This window comes from Dromiciops gliroides, chromosome 4, assembly GCF_019393635.1.
Source record: "Dromiciops gliroides isolate mDroGli1 chromosome 4, mDroGli1.pri, whole genome shotgun sequence".
Lineage (NCBI taxonomy): Eukaryota > Metazoa > Chordata > Mammalia > Microbiotheria > Microbiotheriidae > Dromiciops > Dromiciops gliroides.
The window spans coordinates 104,908,960-104,926,716 of record NC_057864.1 but is presented as its reverse complement, the minus strand read 5'-3'; the positions used below and the strand labels follow the sequence as shown (position 1 = coordinate 104,926,716).

At 48.6% G+C, this 17,757-nt stretch overlaps 1 protein-coding gene across 2 annotated transcripts in view; it reads left to right on the top strand.

The window, feature by feature from the left end:
* Positions 1 to 2,016: 2,016 nt before the first annotated feature.
* SLC41A1 (solute carrier family 41 member 1) overlaps positions 2,017 to 17,757 on the top strand; it is a 39,543-nt gene continuing 23,802 nt past the window's right edge. Inside the window, exons 1-3 of one of the 2 annotated variants that reach the window (XM_044005389.1) lie at positions 2,017 to 2,353; positions 3,771 to 4,437; positions 4,484 to 4,878. In XM_044005389.1, coding sequence (XP_043861324.1) covers positions 4,504 to 4,878 — 375 coding nt within the window. In that variant the 5' untranslated portion in view covers positions 2,017 to 2,353; positions 3,771 to 4,437; positions 4,484 to 4,503. Of the gene's footprint in view, positions 2,354 to 3,770; positions 4,438 to 4,460; positions 4,879 to 17,757 lie in introns of both variants that reach the window. The other variant, XM_044005388.1, reaches the window with a different exon arrangement.

The following is a 17,757-nucleotide window of genomic DNA, read 5'->3' as shown; positions in this document are numbered from 1 at the left end:
GGATCACATAGCTAGTAAGTGTCAAGTGTCTGAGGCTGGATTTGAACTCAGTTCCCCCTGAATGAGGGCCAGTGCTTTATCCATTGTGCCACCTAGCTGCCCCCTCCAATTTAGCTTTTGCCCAGAAAAGGCCTTTGACTTTCCCCAGAGATAACACTGTGAAGAACCTACCTGCCCAGCACCGATAAGTAGGTAAGAGATAATAACACTTATATAGTGTTTAAAGGTTTAGAAAGTTATCTTCTGACAATCCTATGAGCTAAATAGTACACATTTTATTATCCCCATTTTACAGCTAAGTAATGAGATCCAGAGGAGTAATTTGTACTAACAGTGTCTAGTGGCACAGATAGAATTTGAACCCAGGTCTCCGGAAACCAAGTTTAGCATTTTGTTTTGTTTTTCTACTAACACCTCATTGAGATTGTGACGGTGTGTGGAGGGCGTGGGGTGGGGTGGAAATGTAGGGATTAGAGAATGGATTAATAAGAGAAATGGGGAGGGGGTGTCTTGGGACTTTAGCTTTACTTTCAGAAGCATGAATACTTGATCCCCACCTCTCCCATTCCCCCACTTCTCTGCTGAGATACTCCCACTTCCATTCACGGTGTTTGGGGTTGACAGCTACAGGTGACATTACTGCCGTTGTGCTGGAATCCTGGGGTGTGCCCATTTGTTTGTGTATGATCTTGTGAGATAATGTCGGTAAAGGGCTTTGCAAACCTATGTGGAAGCGATTTTATTATTTTTGTTCCTGTAGATGTTTCCACAAGTGCCTAAAGCATCTTCATCATCCTTGCCCAACAGCATTTACCAAGTCCAGAACGCTTAATCTCACCGTGTGTGCATACATATATTGTGTGGGTTTGGGCAGCTGGGGCCTGTCCACACAGGGCACAGGGCTAGAATGACGTCATGGCTGGTAGCCCCCTGAGCCACTTCCCAAGATTAAAGAAAAGAAAGGAAGGAAATGCCTATCAGAAGTTCCATTGAGGAAAATGGAGAGAGCCAGGGATGGAAGGTGGGGTGGGGAATGAGGGTGGGTCAAAAACATCCTACAAAAGAAGAAGCAGTGTTGGGTTTGGTTGTGTGGGCGGAAGAGGGGGGATTGGGGCACGGAAAACCAAGAGGCCCGCAGGGAATACGATTTTACAGAAAAGGTGCGTCAGGGAAAGTAACGAAAAATGTATCCGTGGCAGAAGTATTCCCTACCAGGATCGGTAGACATCAAAGAGACCCAGCCACTCACAGGCAGGAGTTCCCTCCCTCTCCCCACCCCACCCCCTTCCCGCTCAGGTGCTGAGTCTGGGACCTGAGCCACGAGTTTGACCTGGTCTTCCACTCCATCTCTCCTGCCCATTCCCGTCCCCTTTCTAGCCTGAAGCTTTATTAAGGCGGATGCTCTGAGCCACTCGCCCACAGAGATACCCCGGCTCCAGCAAAGGTGGAAACAAACGCAGCAGAGACAAAGGATGAAGATGACAGAAGGCAGAGCACAGCGACTAGGTATCTTCTTTGGCTCTTGGGGGCTGCTTGGGGAGCATGGGAGAGCACTGCTAGAACTGCGCCCTTTCCTCTGGGTTGGCTCCCGAGGCTGGGTTTGCACGGCTCTGGGTGCACTCTAAGACACAGACGAGGAAAACGGATTAGCGGGAGGGGACTATTCTGGAGAAACCCGGAGAAGCAGGGCCGGGAGAAGCCGAACTCCCACGCCCGTAGGACCCGAGAGCCAGGGCGCTGATTTGCTGGGAGGCCTCGGGGCGCAAACGGGAAAAAGGGATAGCCGGGACCCCAGCATGCACCCGCCACGAAGTCCTGATCTCCGCCTCTCCGCAGCCTCCGTCCCTCCTCCCTAGCAGCGTCTCATAAAGCACAAAAGCAAGGAGAGGGGCGGGGCGGAGGGAAGCCCCGCCCCCTCCCCAGCCCCGGGTTGGCTGCCATAGCTGTCCATCTGTATTCTATTTTGGGTAGGGTGGGGAGGCCGGGCCGCCCTACATCACGTTTGCCACCAGCAGCCAACCAGTCTGGGCCGGTGCTGCGGGTGGAGCTGCTATTGGGGGCTAGTGAGCTCAGCCCCCCCTCTCCCACCCCTCCAGCCTGGGTCCCCCAACCCCCCACGCCCGGCTCGGGGCGGTATATCCTGCCTGCTCCACCTCCCTCGCGTGGAAGCGGAGCGGCGGCCTCCGTGTAACGCGGGGGCGAGATGTAGCGAGCCCGGCGCCGTGGCTGGACACTCGCCTTGGCGGGCGGGTGGGGGGCGCGGGGGGGCCCGCGGAGGACAACGACTACGAAGGAGGAAGAGTGATGAGAAGAGGGGGGTACCCTGCACCCCCCCCAAGACCGCCAGCCCCAGGTGCCCATCATCTTCTTCCAGGGCCGAGGGAGGGGGGGGGGGGCAGAGAACTACTGTTAAGTCCGGGGTGGGGGGGTGGGGGAGTGGGTTGCAAGAACGTAACCAGTTTGCAGGAGAGTTTAAAGGGTGGTGGGGAGGAAGAGAGTTTATAATTTCCTCTTCACACACCTCCCCCCACATAAGTCTGGGCCCTGAATGGTGGTACCGATCTCCTCTCCCCTCCCAGCCCCCTCTTTCAACCTTTTTCTCTCCTTCCCTAGGACCCTCTCCTGCACTTCAATGCTGGAGGGCAGGGTAGAGGAGTTAAAGGAATATTTCGTCAGCAATGCTGTTATCTCAGTTATAGAGTTTGCTCCATCTCACAACAAACTAGAGTTGAGTTGATTATGTTTGGGGTTGTTAGGGACAATTAGGACTCCCCCCCTCCCCAACACACACACGCCTCATTGAATTGGCGCCCGGGGTAGGACGTATTGCCTGGGGCTCTCTCCTAAGACAGGATATACAAGAACTACCAGAGCTACAAAGAGATGCTGCATTTGTGTGTGTGTGTGTGTATTTGTGTGTGTGTATTTGTGCTTGAGCAGTTTCCAGTAATCAACATAGACCCACTGGAGCTTCTCTTCTTCCTACAAGCTCCAAAACCAAGGAGGGGAGGGCTGGGGAAGGCTTGGAAAATCCCCAATAAAGAGGATCTTACCAACCCACCTTTACCACCCGGTTAATAGAGAGTTGACTACTTTTTTTTTTTTTTTGCAACTCTGTTGATTCTCAAGGACAAGAGTGGGCAGAGCTAGACCTGTCCTCGGAGCTTGTCTCTTGGCTTTCAGACTGACAGCCTTGCCCTTTTCTCCCTTGGCCTCCTCTAACCTTTGCTATTTATGTGGCCAGGGTCTTAGAGGGGCCTCCGAGTCACTTCTGGAAACTCCTCAGGAGGACACTGTGCCCTCCATTATTGGAGTCTTCCTGTTCTTTTGTCTGGAATGTCTTGTGGAAGCCTAATTATCTCACACTGCCATGTGGGTGGTGCTGCCCCTTTTCCACCCATGGGGTGGCTATAGCATAGGGTGTGTGAAACAAACTTCTAGTGCCTTGAATTGCCAGTAAATAATCAGGGGGCTTGTTGCATTTGTTCTTGCCCACTTCTGGTTGCTAAGAAGGCAATTCAGAGGGTTCTAACTGTCTACTCAGCCAAAGGCTGAGCATAGTTTTAGAGGCCAGGACCAGGTCCCTAGCAGGCCCAATTAGGTGAATTTGTTATTATTTGGAGAGGTGAAAAAGGTAACTCCCCAAATTTCTATTCAAGTACAGAGTTAGAGTACTTAAGTAACCAGAGGGAGAGGAAAAAACATAGCATCTAAACCTACTTTGGAAAGTTCCCTGTGAATGTTTTTTTTTCCCCTTCTTCCCCCTTAAGGTGTTCAGCATAGGTTCCTGTGGCTTTAAATAATAATCAGAGATTTGGAAAGGTACACAGTCTTCCTAGGAAAGTAAGGGGACAGCCAGAGAAAAGAACAAAGCCAGGGGGAAGCTGTGATCCTACCCTGGGACCAGAAATCTGAAGACCTGCCATCAGCAAGAAGAAATTGGAGGAGCCAGGTCCCAGGCCGCAGCTCTGTTTCAAAAGACTCAAACTCAAGCTGCTTTCCTAAGAGAGTAACCACGGGGAACCCCTTGCAGGACAGCCTCAAATTCAGTTAGGCTCTCCTAGTGCTGATGCCTGCCTGCTTCTAGGGAATCAAGTGATGTGGGGTGAGTGCACCTGCTGAGAACCAAAGAAGATAAGGAACAGTGGTTGTCCCCCACCCCGGCAAGGAGGGGACTGGGCCGCTCCTCCAGTTTGGGAATAAGGCATTCACACCCCTAGTGGTTGGCTGCTGAGTCCAGTGGGGTGTGTTTCTTGTTTTCCTTCCCGATTGTGGTCTCAGCGCTTGATGGGGCTGCCTGTTGGTGGAACAATCTTCATAGCATCTGGAGGGAGCAAAGAGCTGTGGGAGACGGCCAATGAGCCTGGGCTCTCCCTGAGACTGAGGTCTCTCCGGAGTTAAAAGGGAGAGAGAAAGAGAGAGAGAGAGAGAGAGAGAGAGAGAGAGAGAGAGAGAGAGAGAGAGAGAGAGAGAGAGAGAGAGAAATTCCCACTCTCCCCTGACATGTCCTCCAAGCCAGAGCCAAAAGACCTCCACCAGCTGAATGGGACTGGCCCTCCTGAGCTGCCTTCCCCAGCAGACATCCCTGGCCGGGAGCCCCTAGCTAGCACCTCCGAGTTCCTGGGTCCAGATGGGGCAGGAGTGGAGGTGGTCGTCATCGAGTCACGGGCCAATGCCAAAGGGGTCCGAGAGGAGGACGCCCTCCTAGAGAATGGGAGTCAGAGCAATGAGAGTGACGATGTCAGCACGGACCGTGGCCCCGAGCCGGCTTCTCCCCTCAAAGAGACCTCCTTCTCCATTGGGCTCCAGGTGCTTTTCCCTTTTCTCCTGGCTGGCTTTGGGACCGTTGCCGCAGGCATGGTGCTGGACATCGTACAGGTAGGAGTGGGGCCGAGGGGGGTGGATACCAGGGACTGATTACCTTGTGCTCTTAGAGAAAAAGCTGGCCATGCGAGTTTTCCTTCCAGCCTCCAAGGCAGGGGCTTTCACATGCGCCTTCCCAGAAAGATCATTTCCCCTTTGGACAGGATCCTTAATTTCAGGCCCATTACTGGCCTCCAAAACATTTTCTTCAGAAGCCTCTGGGAAGGGAGATGCCCGTGTGAAGCCAGGGTGTGGGTAAGAATTCCACAGGCTATGGTCTAGTGCCCTGGTGTGGAAAGAGGTCGAGGGGCTGTTGCTACCTCTCAGGGGATCCCTTCACAGGCCCCAACTGGGCGGGTTATGTTTGGCCTATTCTACCAACCCTCTTATCCATTCATCTGGGCCTTCAGGGGGTCTCAGTGGAGAACTTGGTCTTAAGCCCTCCTTGCTGGGCAGGGATTTGGCTGGCTGACAAGGTGGGGGAGGAGACTTTGTTTGCTGGACCTCAGAAGGGTCATGAAATGCTTTCTCACCTGCCTGTCATCTTGGCACAGTCTCCTTAAAAATACACGTGTACGGGCTGGGATACACACAGTGACGGGAGAAATATCAGCACAAAGCAACATGAAGACAAAAGATGAGAAGACCTAGGTAGGATTAAGACCTCTAAATACACCCACCTGCCTTGGGCCAGTGCATTTCCTTAGGCTGCTGTGTAGGGTTTGAGGCGGGAACTGGAGTCACAGATTTAGAGCAGCAAGGGTCTTTAGGGGTCATCTCGTACAGAAGAAGAAACCGAGGCCCAGAGAGGCAAGTCCAGGGTCCCTTGGATAGTAAGTAAAGAGGTGGAGCAGTAATTCAAACGAAGATGCCCTGACTAAGTCTCGTGTACATTGCATTGAGGAGGAGGCCTAAGCAAGCTCAGAGCTTTCTGTGTGTCACAGTATGTGGTACAGGACGTGTGAGGGAGACTGTGCTCCAGGGTGTCCTCAAAGGGTAGGATATGTTCTGAGCACTTTGAAGGGGCTGAGATCTGAGCTAATCAACAGCACATATCAGGTTCCGGCTGCGTACTGAGCCCCTGTGCTAAAAGGAGGTACAAAGGACGAAATCTGGGCCATGTCTCTGGAAGCTTAGAGTCACAGAATGGAGACATCAGTCATCCCCCAAAACCTCTTGGGCTGATGGAAGGAGAGATGTGGTCCCACTCTGGAGAAACTCCCAGCCTAATGGGGCAGACATGTTTCCCACCCTTAGGGAGCTCTCAGTCTATATGATTTTGACTGTGAAATATCCCTTGGCATTCCCAAGAGAGGAAGGGGCTCTGGGATGACTAAACTTGTTGCAAGGAATAGATATGCAGCAGGCAGAAGGCATCCCCTTCCCTGCCCCCCCCATTCCCTAGCCCCACAGAAGACAAGGAAAATAAAAAGCTGGCTCCTGCTTCCCCCAGGGTTATTGCTGGCCTCTCAAGCAATGCCCAGTGGCATCTCCTTTGGCTCACACCCCAATGGGACCATGGAGCCGACAGTTCCAGATAGTTCTGGCTAAATCTTGCCAGCATGCCCACCCCCTGCCCACCTTGACTTGTGTCCTTCGTGAGGAACTCTGCAGCTGCTGTTTCATGGCTGAGTGTTTACAAGAAAGCCATGTGTCCTCCCTCCCCACCCCCACCATCCTGGGATTTGTTACCGGAAAGCCAACTGGAAGGTAGGAGAAGTGAGCTATGGGTTCTCACCTACAGTAGTTACTCCCTGCCAGGCATTGTGCTAGACAGTGGAGATCCAAGGACAGAGAAAGAAACAATGAGGCTGGTCTGCTAGTTCTCAGCCTTTCCTGATAGGCTGCTCATCACTGGTCCTCATGCTTTCTCCCTGATTATAGTTTATCCTGTTGTAGTTTGGCATCTGTCACCACCCTCACAACCTCCTTTTAGGAAGGGAAGTCCATAGAAGGGCCACTTTGGGGGCTTTTTGCTGTTGACATTTCCTGTGTGCTGTGGCCCTAGGATTTTGCCTGACTGGCCATCCCATTCTCAATCCTAATTTGAGGCCTTGCTCAGTCATAGACTCCAGGGTGAACAGCATCAAAATCTCCCAACCTCTCTTCTCTTCAGAGAGGTGTCAGACACACAGCCCACCATACTCCTCTGTATGGCCCGAACCAAAGTAAAATGTAATTGGGAAATATCTAATAAAATAAATTAAAATACAACACAACATAGATAATATGAGTAAGTGGTTTTCTAAGTCAGTGTGTGGCTAGCAGGGATCTTTATGTACTGTTTAATGGCCCATTTCTATTTTTTTTTTTTAGGCAGTTGGGGTTAAGTGACTTTTCCAGGGTCACACAGCTAATAAGTGTTAAGTGTCTGAGGCCGGATTTGAACTCAGGTCCTTCTGACTCCAGGACCGGTGCTCTATCCACTGTGCCACCTAGCTGCCCCTAAGGCCCATTTCTATTTGAATGTGACGCCATTAGTCTGAAGCATGAAGCCCATGAAACTGGCAGGACTGGAACAAGAGTTGCCCTTTGAGTTTAGGAGAATAGGGCCACCTAAGTGTTATGGTTGGGGATTCTCAGAGTCTTGTTATGCTTTTCCTGGTCTTTTGGGGCCCCTCTGGGCCCCAGACTCAGAGGATTCTAAAGCTCGAAAGGGCCTCTGGTCTAGCCCTCCGTCACGTTCTTTCAGAGCCCATGAGAACAAGATAACTGACCCTGAGAGGTGGGAGGAGGAGGGATGTCAGCCCCTGCTGGAGTCTGTAAAAATATACTTTTTGCTACTTTGACGCCTGTGCTAGCTGTCATGTATTTTCTGTGGATGACAATAGTTCAGGAAAAAACTTTGTAAGCAAGAGAGCTCCGAGAAAGGAATCAGCTGCCTGGGGAGAGGGGCTTCCTTGTCCCTGGGTCCTTCCTCCCCCTGCCCCAGGATGGGGGGCTGAGTTGGCCCAACCAGACGGCAGCCACTGGGCTCAGGGCAGCAGCCACAAGGACCGCGGTGACCCCTTGGGAAGGCAGGAACACATAGAGGGCAAGGGATGCTGTGTCCTCCAGTCAGGGCTGTGGGGATGTGTCAGATGTCTTACGGTTTCAGAATGATGAGAGAGCTAGAAAGGACCTCAGTGGTCATCTGGTCCATACAGCCCACAACCCCCAAATGAATCCTCATAATAACACAGCCAACGGATGGTCAGCCGGCCAGCCAAGCCCCCCAGCCTGCCTGCCTGTGCTTGAAAGGAGGAAAGCTTTCTCTGCCTCCCTTTCGGAGAGCTCTCATTTTTACAAAGTTTTCCCTGACACATCTCCTTACACCTCATTGTAGCTAATACCCATGGCCACTGGTTTTGTCCTGTGGGACCAGACAAACAAATTGGAGGTCTTTTCTGTGGGACGGCCTTTCAGATACTTAAAAAAACCTTCTTGTGTTCCCCTTCTTCCTTGAAGTCTTCTCTTCTCCAAACTACATAGACATTCCCAGTGCCTTCAGTTCACCAACCTGTTCCCTTACTCTGCTCTCCAGCTGGTTATCAATATCATTTTTCAACTGTGGCACCCAGAGCAGAACCCAGTATGTCAGCTGTAGCCTGACTCGGGCAGAGTAGAGAAGTACAATCACCTTATTCTTGACTGGGGCCTCTCCTCTTTTTCCTCCCTTTCTTCTGAAACATAACTGGCCTTCCTCTTTCTCCTGGGTCTGAGAAATTAGGGGATAGAAGAATTCTTTCTGGGCAGGGCCTGGGGGAGCTAGATGAGTTAGTTAGTAATAGCACCCCTGGGAGCTTGGCACAGCTGAGCAGAAGCCCAGAGTGGCCCTGGGTATATGGTGGATGTGGTAGGAGATGGGAAAAGGAGGTGGGTTTGCCAGGGGGATACCATGCCCTCCACAGCTTTACCTTCAGAGCTGCGAAGGGCTGCCAGAACTCCCGCCAAGAGTGCACTTGTAATCCCCTCTTATCTGTCACCCTCTTCACTCAGCTGTTCTATCCCAGCAGCTGAACTGAGATAAGGATAAGGCCTGAGGGCTGGCTGTCAGAAAGGGAAGGAATAAACAAGTGAGCTGTGTACCCCTCCCCATATCCAGAACCCGGAGCCTCCCTCTGTGGCGCTTGGGAAAGAAGGCAGCACTAGGACCAGGGCTGGCTGAATTCCTGGGGGTGGCCAGGAAGGAGGGGAGGTATTCTCTGTGGCTCATCTTGGATCCTGTAAACACTCCCTGGCTTGCAGAGTTCCCCTGGAAATGACCCAGTGGCCTCAGCTTCTCTTCTCCTGCCTGCCAAGGTGTTCTTACCACTGTGGCTGCTACTGTTCAGATGTATCAATGATCTCATCAATATCTATCATTCAGTCAGTCAGCAAACATTTGTTAAGCAGCCACTTTGTACCAGGCACTCTTCTAAACACTGGGGGATACAGAGAAAAGAAAAACAAAACCCAGCCCTGTTCTCAGTGTTCACAGTCTAATGGAGGGGACAACATGCAAACAATTAGATACAAAGAAGATATATGAATACACACACACATATAGATATAGATATATAGATACATAAACCTATACAGCTTATAAATTAGATCTATAATAAGTAAGATGTATATTTATCTTATAAGATACATATATTATATATAAGATATATAACAAGATATATATTGCAGCTTAAATAAGATATAAGCATGTATCTTAATATATATCAGTTGTACATAGTTTGCATATTGTTATGTAATTATTGCATGTTGATATATATATATATATATATCTTCTCTATACATTGTTGTTTGCATGATGTTTCCTCTATATCTGTATGTAGATATATCAATATATACACACATACAGGTAGGTGGCTCGGTTGTTAGAGCACTGGATCTTAAGGCAGAAAGCTCTGAGTTCAAATCCTTCCTCAGAAACTTACTAGCTGTGTGACTCTGGGCAAGTCATTAATCTCTCTCAACCTCAGTTTCCTCCTCTGTAAGATGGGGATAATAATAGCACCTATTTCTCAGGGTTATTGTGAGGATAAAATTAGATAATCTTTGTAAAGTGCTTTGCAAACCTAAAATTGTTATATAAATGCCAACCATTATTATTACTATTACAGATTAAATAGGAGATAATCAACAGAGGGAAGGCACTAACTAGCTTTTTTTTTTTTAGGTAAGGCAATTGGGGTTAAGTGACTTGCCCAGGGTCACACAGCTAGTAAGTGTCAAGTGTCTGAGTCCAGATTTGAACTCAAGTCCTCCTGAATCCAGGGCCAGTGCTTTATCCACTGCGCCACCTAGCTGCCCCACTAACTAGCTTTTTATAGAAGGCAGGACTCTAGCCAGGACTGGAAGGAAGCCAGGATGTGGAGAAGAAGAGGGAGAAAATTCCAGGCATAGGGGACAGCCAGTGAAAAGGCTTGAGTGAGGAAGTGGAAGGTCTTGTTCAAAGTTGAGCCGGGAAGTCAGTCATTAAATGCCAGAATACCGGGCAAGAAGTAAGGTATACGAAGACTGGAAAGGCGGGAGGGGCTTTGTTATGAAGGACTCTGATTGGCTAGCAGAGGATTTTGTACGTTATCCTGGAAGTGAGAGGGAGGTTTATTGAATAGGAAGGGGACATAGTCAGACCTGCATTTTAGGGGAGGATGGCCACAGTGGGAGCCTTCTTGAGGAGGGGAAACTAACCGGCTGACTATTGCGACGGTCCACAAGTGAGCTGATGAAGGCCTGAATCAGGCAGGTGCCAATGTCGCAGGAGAGAAGGAGGGAATATTAAGCTATCATGAAGGCTGGGGCAGGTAGGTGGCGCAGTGGATAGAGTGGGGCCTTGGATTCAGGAGGAACTGAGTTCAAATCTGGCCTCAGACACTTGACACTAGCCGTGTGACCTTGGGCAAGTCACTTAACCCCAATTGCCTCTCCAAAAAACAAACAAGATAACATGAAGGTAGAATCAACAGGATTTGGCAACAGATTGGAGGTGAGGAGTGAAGGAGAGTGAGAAGCTGGGGATGATACCTAGGTTGCTAGTCTGAGTGACTGGAAGGATATGGTACAACTCCCTTGGAATAGGAAAGTTAGAAAAAAGGGGATGCTTTGGGGTGGGGGAAGAAAAGAGATGGAGCAAGTGAACCAACATTTATGAAGCACCTGTTCTTTGCCAGACACCATGCTAAGCACTTTACATAGGTTATCTATTTGGCTAGCTAATGAGTTCAGTTTTGGACGTGTTGAGTTTCTGATTGATATCTGTAGGACATCCAGTTCCAGTTATACAATAAGCAGTTGGAGACCCAAGTCCGGAGGATAGGAAATAAGCCAAAAATGAATAAGTAGATTTGGGAATCATCAGCATAGAAATTATAATTGAATGCCTCGGAATTTATAAGATCACCAAGTGAAAAACATGGGGGGTGGGAAGAGGGTCTTTCCCAGAATGAAGGTTTGAGAAATAGCCATAGCTAGTGGGTGTGACCTGGATGAAGATTCAAGAAAGGAGACTGAGTAATGGTCAGACAGGTAGGAAGAGAAACAGGAGAGAGCAGTGTCATGAAAACCCAAGAGAAGAAGGTAATTGACTGTCAGACTCTGGAGAAAGGCTAAGAAAGAAAGGCCATTAGATTTGGCAGTTGAGAGACTGTTGTTGGCTTTTAAGAGAGCAGTTTCAGTTGGATGATGGGATTGAAAGCCAGACTGCAGAGAGGTGAGAAGTGGACACAAGTATTGTAGCTAGCCTACAAGTTTAGCCATAAAAGAGAAGAGAGACATAAATGATAGTTGGCCAGGATGGAGGGAAGAAGAAAGGTTTTTTGAGGATGAGGGAGATGTAGGCATGTTTGTAGGAAGGAGGGAAGCAGCTTCTATGGCCATTCTTTCCAAAGATACAGAGCATAGTTGATCCCTGCCTGCCCCTTCTAGGCCTCTATAAATCTCACCACCACTACTACCCTGCAGTGTTTCACTTAGCACTGCAGGGCAGTAACCACCCTCGGCTCTCAAAAGCTGTCTGCCAGAAGGCCACAAGCTCTGGCAGCTTCTATGTAGTGGAAAGGCCTAGAGTCCAGTCCAGCCTGGCTAAGTCTGGAGAAGTTCAGCACCAGGGGGCTGGTGAATAATGATAGCTGGCATTCAGATAACGCATTTGAGGCTTACAAAAGGTCTTGATGTCATTGATCTCAAAGGACATCCCATTTGAGCCTTATGGCATCCCTGTGAAGGTAGGCACTATGGCTAGTTAACCCCATTTTACAGGTGAATTGATGTGATTCATTTCTTTTTTTTTTTTAATGGCCAGTCAATGGGGGTTAAGTGACTTGCCCAGGGTCACACACCTAGTAAGTATTAAGTGTCTGAGTCCAGATTTGAACTCAGGTCCTCCTGAATCCAGGGCCAGTGCTTTATCCACTGTGCCACCTAGCTGCTCCTGATTCATTTCAATAAGTGTTTTATTAAGCAACTACAATATGCTGCTCAGTGTGCTGGGCATAAAGAAAAATTAAAGTTGCTGCCCTCGGGAAACAACAGGAATGTGGATAAACAAAAGTACACACGGGGAGGGGAGGTGGGATACAACTCCTGTTTCTTCTTCTGAAGTGTCTAGGCACCATCAGTCAACACCTAACAGGTGCTGATTGAGAGCAGAGTCTATTGTGCGGGGCTTTGGAGAAGATACAAAGTTTAGATAAAGCCAAATTCCCTACCCTCATCCAGGACCTTAAATACAGGTTCTTATTGCCTTATCTCTTGACTATTGCTCTACTCTCCCAGCTGACCTCTCTAACTTGAGTCTCTCTTTACCCCAGTCTGATTTAGTTAATCCATGGGAGGCATATGGTCCGTGTGTGTGTGTGCGCGCGCGTGCGCACATGCACACACTAATATTTTATTGATGTTTTTGAAGTGTTTTGTTTTTTTTTGGTGGGGCAGTGAAGGTTAAGTAAAGACTTGCCCAGGGTCACACAGCTAGTACGTGTCAAGTGTCTGAGGCCTGATTTGAACTCAGGTCCTCCTGAATCCAGGGCCAGTGGTTTATCCACTGTGTCACCTAGCTGCTCCCTGAAGTGTTGTTTTTTTTTTAATTTCACTGTTAATTCCCAATAATTGCCCACCCAACAGAACCTTCTCTTTAACAAAGAAAGTACAGTTAATCACAACAAACCACTGTCTGGCATTGTGTGACTTGTTCCACGGCCATAGTCCTCCCTCCTCCAAGCTGTGGAGTGAACATGAGCCTGTGTGTGAATGCATGCACTTTGTACACACACACACACACACACACACACACACACACACACACACACATATCTTCTGAGAGGAAGGAAGCCCAACATATAGTCCTTAACAATGTCTTTTGTTGTACGAATTCTGGGCTCAGAATTCTATATTGGCTCCCTATCACCTAAAGCCTGGGGAAACAGAAATCAAGAAGTACCTCATGTGAGGAGGTGAGAAAGAATAGCTTTCCCACCATGGATAATATGTACAAAGGCATGGAAACAGGAATTTTTTTTTTTAAGTGAGGCAGTTGGGGTTAAGCGACTTGCCCAGGGTCACACAGCTGGTAAGTATTAAGTGTCTGAGGTCAGATTTGAACTCAGGTCCTCCTGAATCCAGGACTGGTGCTCTATCCACTGATCCATCTAGCTGCCCCTGGAAACAGGAAGTTTAATATCATGTACCTATATGGGGAACAACAGTCAAGCCATTTTGACCTGGATTGGGGAGAGGCGGGGATTTGTGAAGGGAAGAAAATGTGAAATTAACCTGAAAAGATAGGTTGGACCCAAATTGTGAAGGGCTTTAGGCATCAAACAAATAAACTCGCAGAGAGGCAGGAGGAATCCTGCCTTAGGGAAGCCAGGTGGTGCAGTGGTTACACAGGAGGACCTGAGTTCAAATCCAGCCTCAGTCACTAGCTGTGTGACCCTGGGTAAGTCACTTAACCCTGTTTGCCTCAGTTTCCTTAGGTATAAAATAAAGATAATAATCCCAGCTGCCTCTCAGGTTTGTTGTGGGGATCAAATGAGATGTTTGTAAAAAGCCATTAGCGGGGCAGCTAGGTGGCGCAGTGGATAGAGCACCAGCCCTGGATTCAGGAGGACCTGAGTTCAAATCCAGCCTCCGACCCTTGACACATGCTAGCTGTGTGACCCTGAGCAAGTCACCTAACCCCAATTGCCTCACCAAAAAAAAAAAAAAGGCAGTTAGCAGTTACTAGCATATTGTAGCACTGATGTAAAGCTTATTCTCTTCTCTCCCCCACCCTGCCCTGCCGTGACCTTTACAGAAATATGGAATTTAGAAAGAGGAAGATCTTGAAGGAAAGATAATGCGTTTGGTTTTGGATATGTTGAGTCTGAAATGACTTGGGGAAATCCAGTTAGAGGTAAACAGCAGCCAGTCAGTGATCCAAGCCTGGAGTTCAGGAGAGAGATGTGAACTGGATGTGTCTATGTAGACATCATAGAGATGTGAGATAACTCCTTGGGAGCTGATGAGATAACCATGAGAGGGAATAACTGACTAAGCCCTGGGGTAGAACCACACCTAAGGGGGAGGATGTGGACTAACAGGTAGGAAGAAAGCCAGGAAAGGGGAGTGTCACAAAAACCCAAGGAGAAATGATACTGGAGGGAGGGGGAGGATATGGTCAGCAAGTCTAAAGGCTACCAGAAAGTCAAGAAGGATGAAAAAGGAAGAGGTCTTCTATTTATCAGAGTCTGAGATGGTAATGGACTCTCTTAGTCACCTAGCTGCTAAATATTGGAAGTGGGGTTGGAACCCAAATCCTCTTCACTTCCCCATTCAGTATTCTATAAAGTGGGGAAGGCTAAGAGAGAGAGGAGAGCCAATGCCATACCCATCCTACCTACCCTTCCTTCATCCTTTTGTTATCAGCCTCCCAGTTGGGAGCCCAGTTGGGCTGATGGAATCACATGGTGGAGAGTAAAGGAGCTATAACCCCAATGTCCCCATCCTAGCATACTAATTACCAAGCAGGGTCATTTGAATCATAGATTTGAGAGCTGCAAAACACCCTCAAGGTCATCTTATTCAACCCCCCTCATTTTACAGATAAGAAAACTGAAAACAAAAAGGGTTAACTAGTTTGTCCACAGTCACACAGGAAGCAAGAATAAAGTCAGGATTCAAATCCAAGTCCCCCAATTCCAAATGTAGCCTTCATTTCACTGCCCTTGCTACCTCAAATTGATCCCCGTTTCTCTGGCTTTGATTGGGGGGAGGCCTGGAAATCTGCCCAATTGTTTCCCCAAAAAAGAAGTGAAAGGTGGGAATGGGACTTTAGGAGGTCGAGTAAGATGGAAAAGAAACATCCCCACACAATTGGTGGAATTCTACTGAGGCTTTTGTCACCCCCAAGCAGAGGCTCAGCGTCAGTCTCCTTTGGCTGCACCCTTCTGCTCCTCACTCTGGAGCCCGCCTGCCGTCAAGGGGTTTGTTTGTTTTGGGCTTCCCTCTTGCCTTCTCCCCTCACATGTGGGTATCAAGCTGTGCTTGTGCTGCCTGGCCCCTTACCCTAGGACCTAGAGCATTCCTCAGTGGGTGGAGAACTCCAGGCAGGCTGAAGAGTAGAACACTCCGATCTGATCCGAAAAGTAAACTCTGGCTGCCTCCCCAGGGAGGGTGGACAGGTTTCCCCTCCTCAGTTCCTCCCTATCTGATCATTGGAACTAAAGTTGAGGTGTCGCTTGGGTCTTCTCACTGCCATAATACTCTTCCCTTCTTGGCTGTGAACTTTCTTCCCTGCCACAGATGACAGTGGGATACCTTCCTTCTTCCTCCCCCTGGAGCCCACCCCTCCTAGAGTGGTGGAATGTTTAGATGGTGGAAAAGCAGAGGTTCAGAAAGATATTTAGGGAACCACTGTGGGGAAAGGTGGGGGGGGCGGAGGAGACAGAGAGCATAGTTGGAAGGAAGAAAGGGGGGGCAGTGAGGGAAGCTGCCGATCCAGTTTTTCTCCCAGAGAGAGGACTGCAGTCCCACTTCCCCAGCTATGAGGGGCTCAAAGGTTTGAGGCTTAGGAGGTTGTCAGAGAGGGGTGGGAATCCACGTCTGTCACCCATGTGGATGTAAAGGACTCCAGATAAACGAGACAGCATCAGCACATGGGTGTTCGTGTTCCAGGAATGGAGCAGACCTTCCTAGAACTTAGACTTGTCCATCTATAGAAAGAACAGGAAGACGTGGGGGGTGACTTGGCTTCCTGGCTCCAGTTCCTGGGCAGCCACTGGCATCTGAACCAGTTTTTTCTAGTTGAGCAGGGTGAGTCTAAACCTCAGGGGAAAGTAGAGCCACTATTGGATTTGGCTATTTTCTGGCCCACTCCTTAGCCCCAGGGCCCTGCTATTCCTAGCTCTATGAACCCTATTTACCCCCTTTTCCCTTAAAAGCTGAAGCTTCTTGGCCCAGACATGACTAGTGGAACCTGGAGGATAAATGTGTACTGAGGGTGGGAGGAGGAATAGATCCTCTTTGTGTGATCCTCTATGCATGGGGGGCAGGGGGTGTCTGTTCCTTTGGGACTAGGCTATTCCCAAGGCCTCAGGGCATGCCTTGAAGGCAACAGGGAAACATGCCTGTTTTGACCCAAAGGTCCAAGCTTGGCTCTGTGTTAGTTAAGATGGCTATTTAGATAGTAAGCTATTTCCCAGTGTTGGTTATTCATTTGGAAAGGCAGCATGGTCTAGTGAAAGAACATGAAAAAAAGAAACAACAGGGACTATGAGTAAGGAGAAACAAGTTCAAATCCTGCCTTTGACATTTATTAGCCAAGACCATAGCAAATGAGCCTCTGTTTCTTCATCTGTAAAATGGATTGGGTTGCCCATAGCATGCAGTTGGCTCTTTTGAGGATCAAATGAGATAATGCCTGTAAAATGGTATGTAAGTAATAGTGAATAATATTGGGAATTAAGTCGTATATGTAGGCAAATAAATTATATAAAAAGTATATGTACAGAAGTATGAAGTAGCTCACACATGCACATATAGTGCTTTAAGATTTGCAAAGTTGCATGTATACATTCTGAGTCTCACAACAACCCTGTAATAATAACCAACATGTAGCATTTAAAGTTGCAAAGCGCTTTATTGACAATCTCATTTTATCCTCAAAACAAAACTGGGAGGTTTTTTTTGGAGGGGGAAGGGTTATAGTCACTTTTACAAATGAGGAAACTGAGGCAGGTTGCGGTGAATTGACTTACTCAAAGTCCCACAGCTTGTGTCAGAAGTGAGGTGCAAACACAGGTCTTCCTGACTCCAAGGCCGGTGTTATTTCTAGTCTGCTGTAATGAGAGCTCAGAGAAGGACAAATTTATTTCTAGTGGGAGGGATTAAGAAAAGCTGATGGATGTGTAATTTGTGTTGAGGCCTTGTAATGTTTCAACAGGCAGTGGAGAAGAAAAGACTGAAACGTTTGAGGAATAGGAACGAATCTAAATAAGCAAAGCTGTGAAAGTAGAAAAGCCGAGAGATTTGTTAGCTAGAGCACAGGCTTTCCAAATAAGAGCTTCAAGAGATAGGGCTGAAAAGGTAGACTGGGACCCAGGTTTGGAGGGCCTTGGGTGCCAGAGCAAAACATTCCCTCTGAGTGAATGCAGGTCCTTCTCCTGTGCTTACTTCCCCACAGTAATCCCTATAATATCCCCCTGCAGCGCCAGAAGGTTCCATCTGATTCCCCGTGGTGGCTGTCATTAGCAGCAGGGAGAGGACAAGAAATGAATTCTTTTGAGAAGGGGCTTAGGGGAGCAGATAGGTGGCACAGTGGATAAAGCACTGGCCCTGGATTCCGGAGGACCTGAGTTCAAATCCAGCCTCAGACACTTGACACTTACTAGCTGTGTGACTCTGGGCAAGTCATTTAACCCTCATTGGCCCACAAAAGAAAGGGAA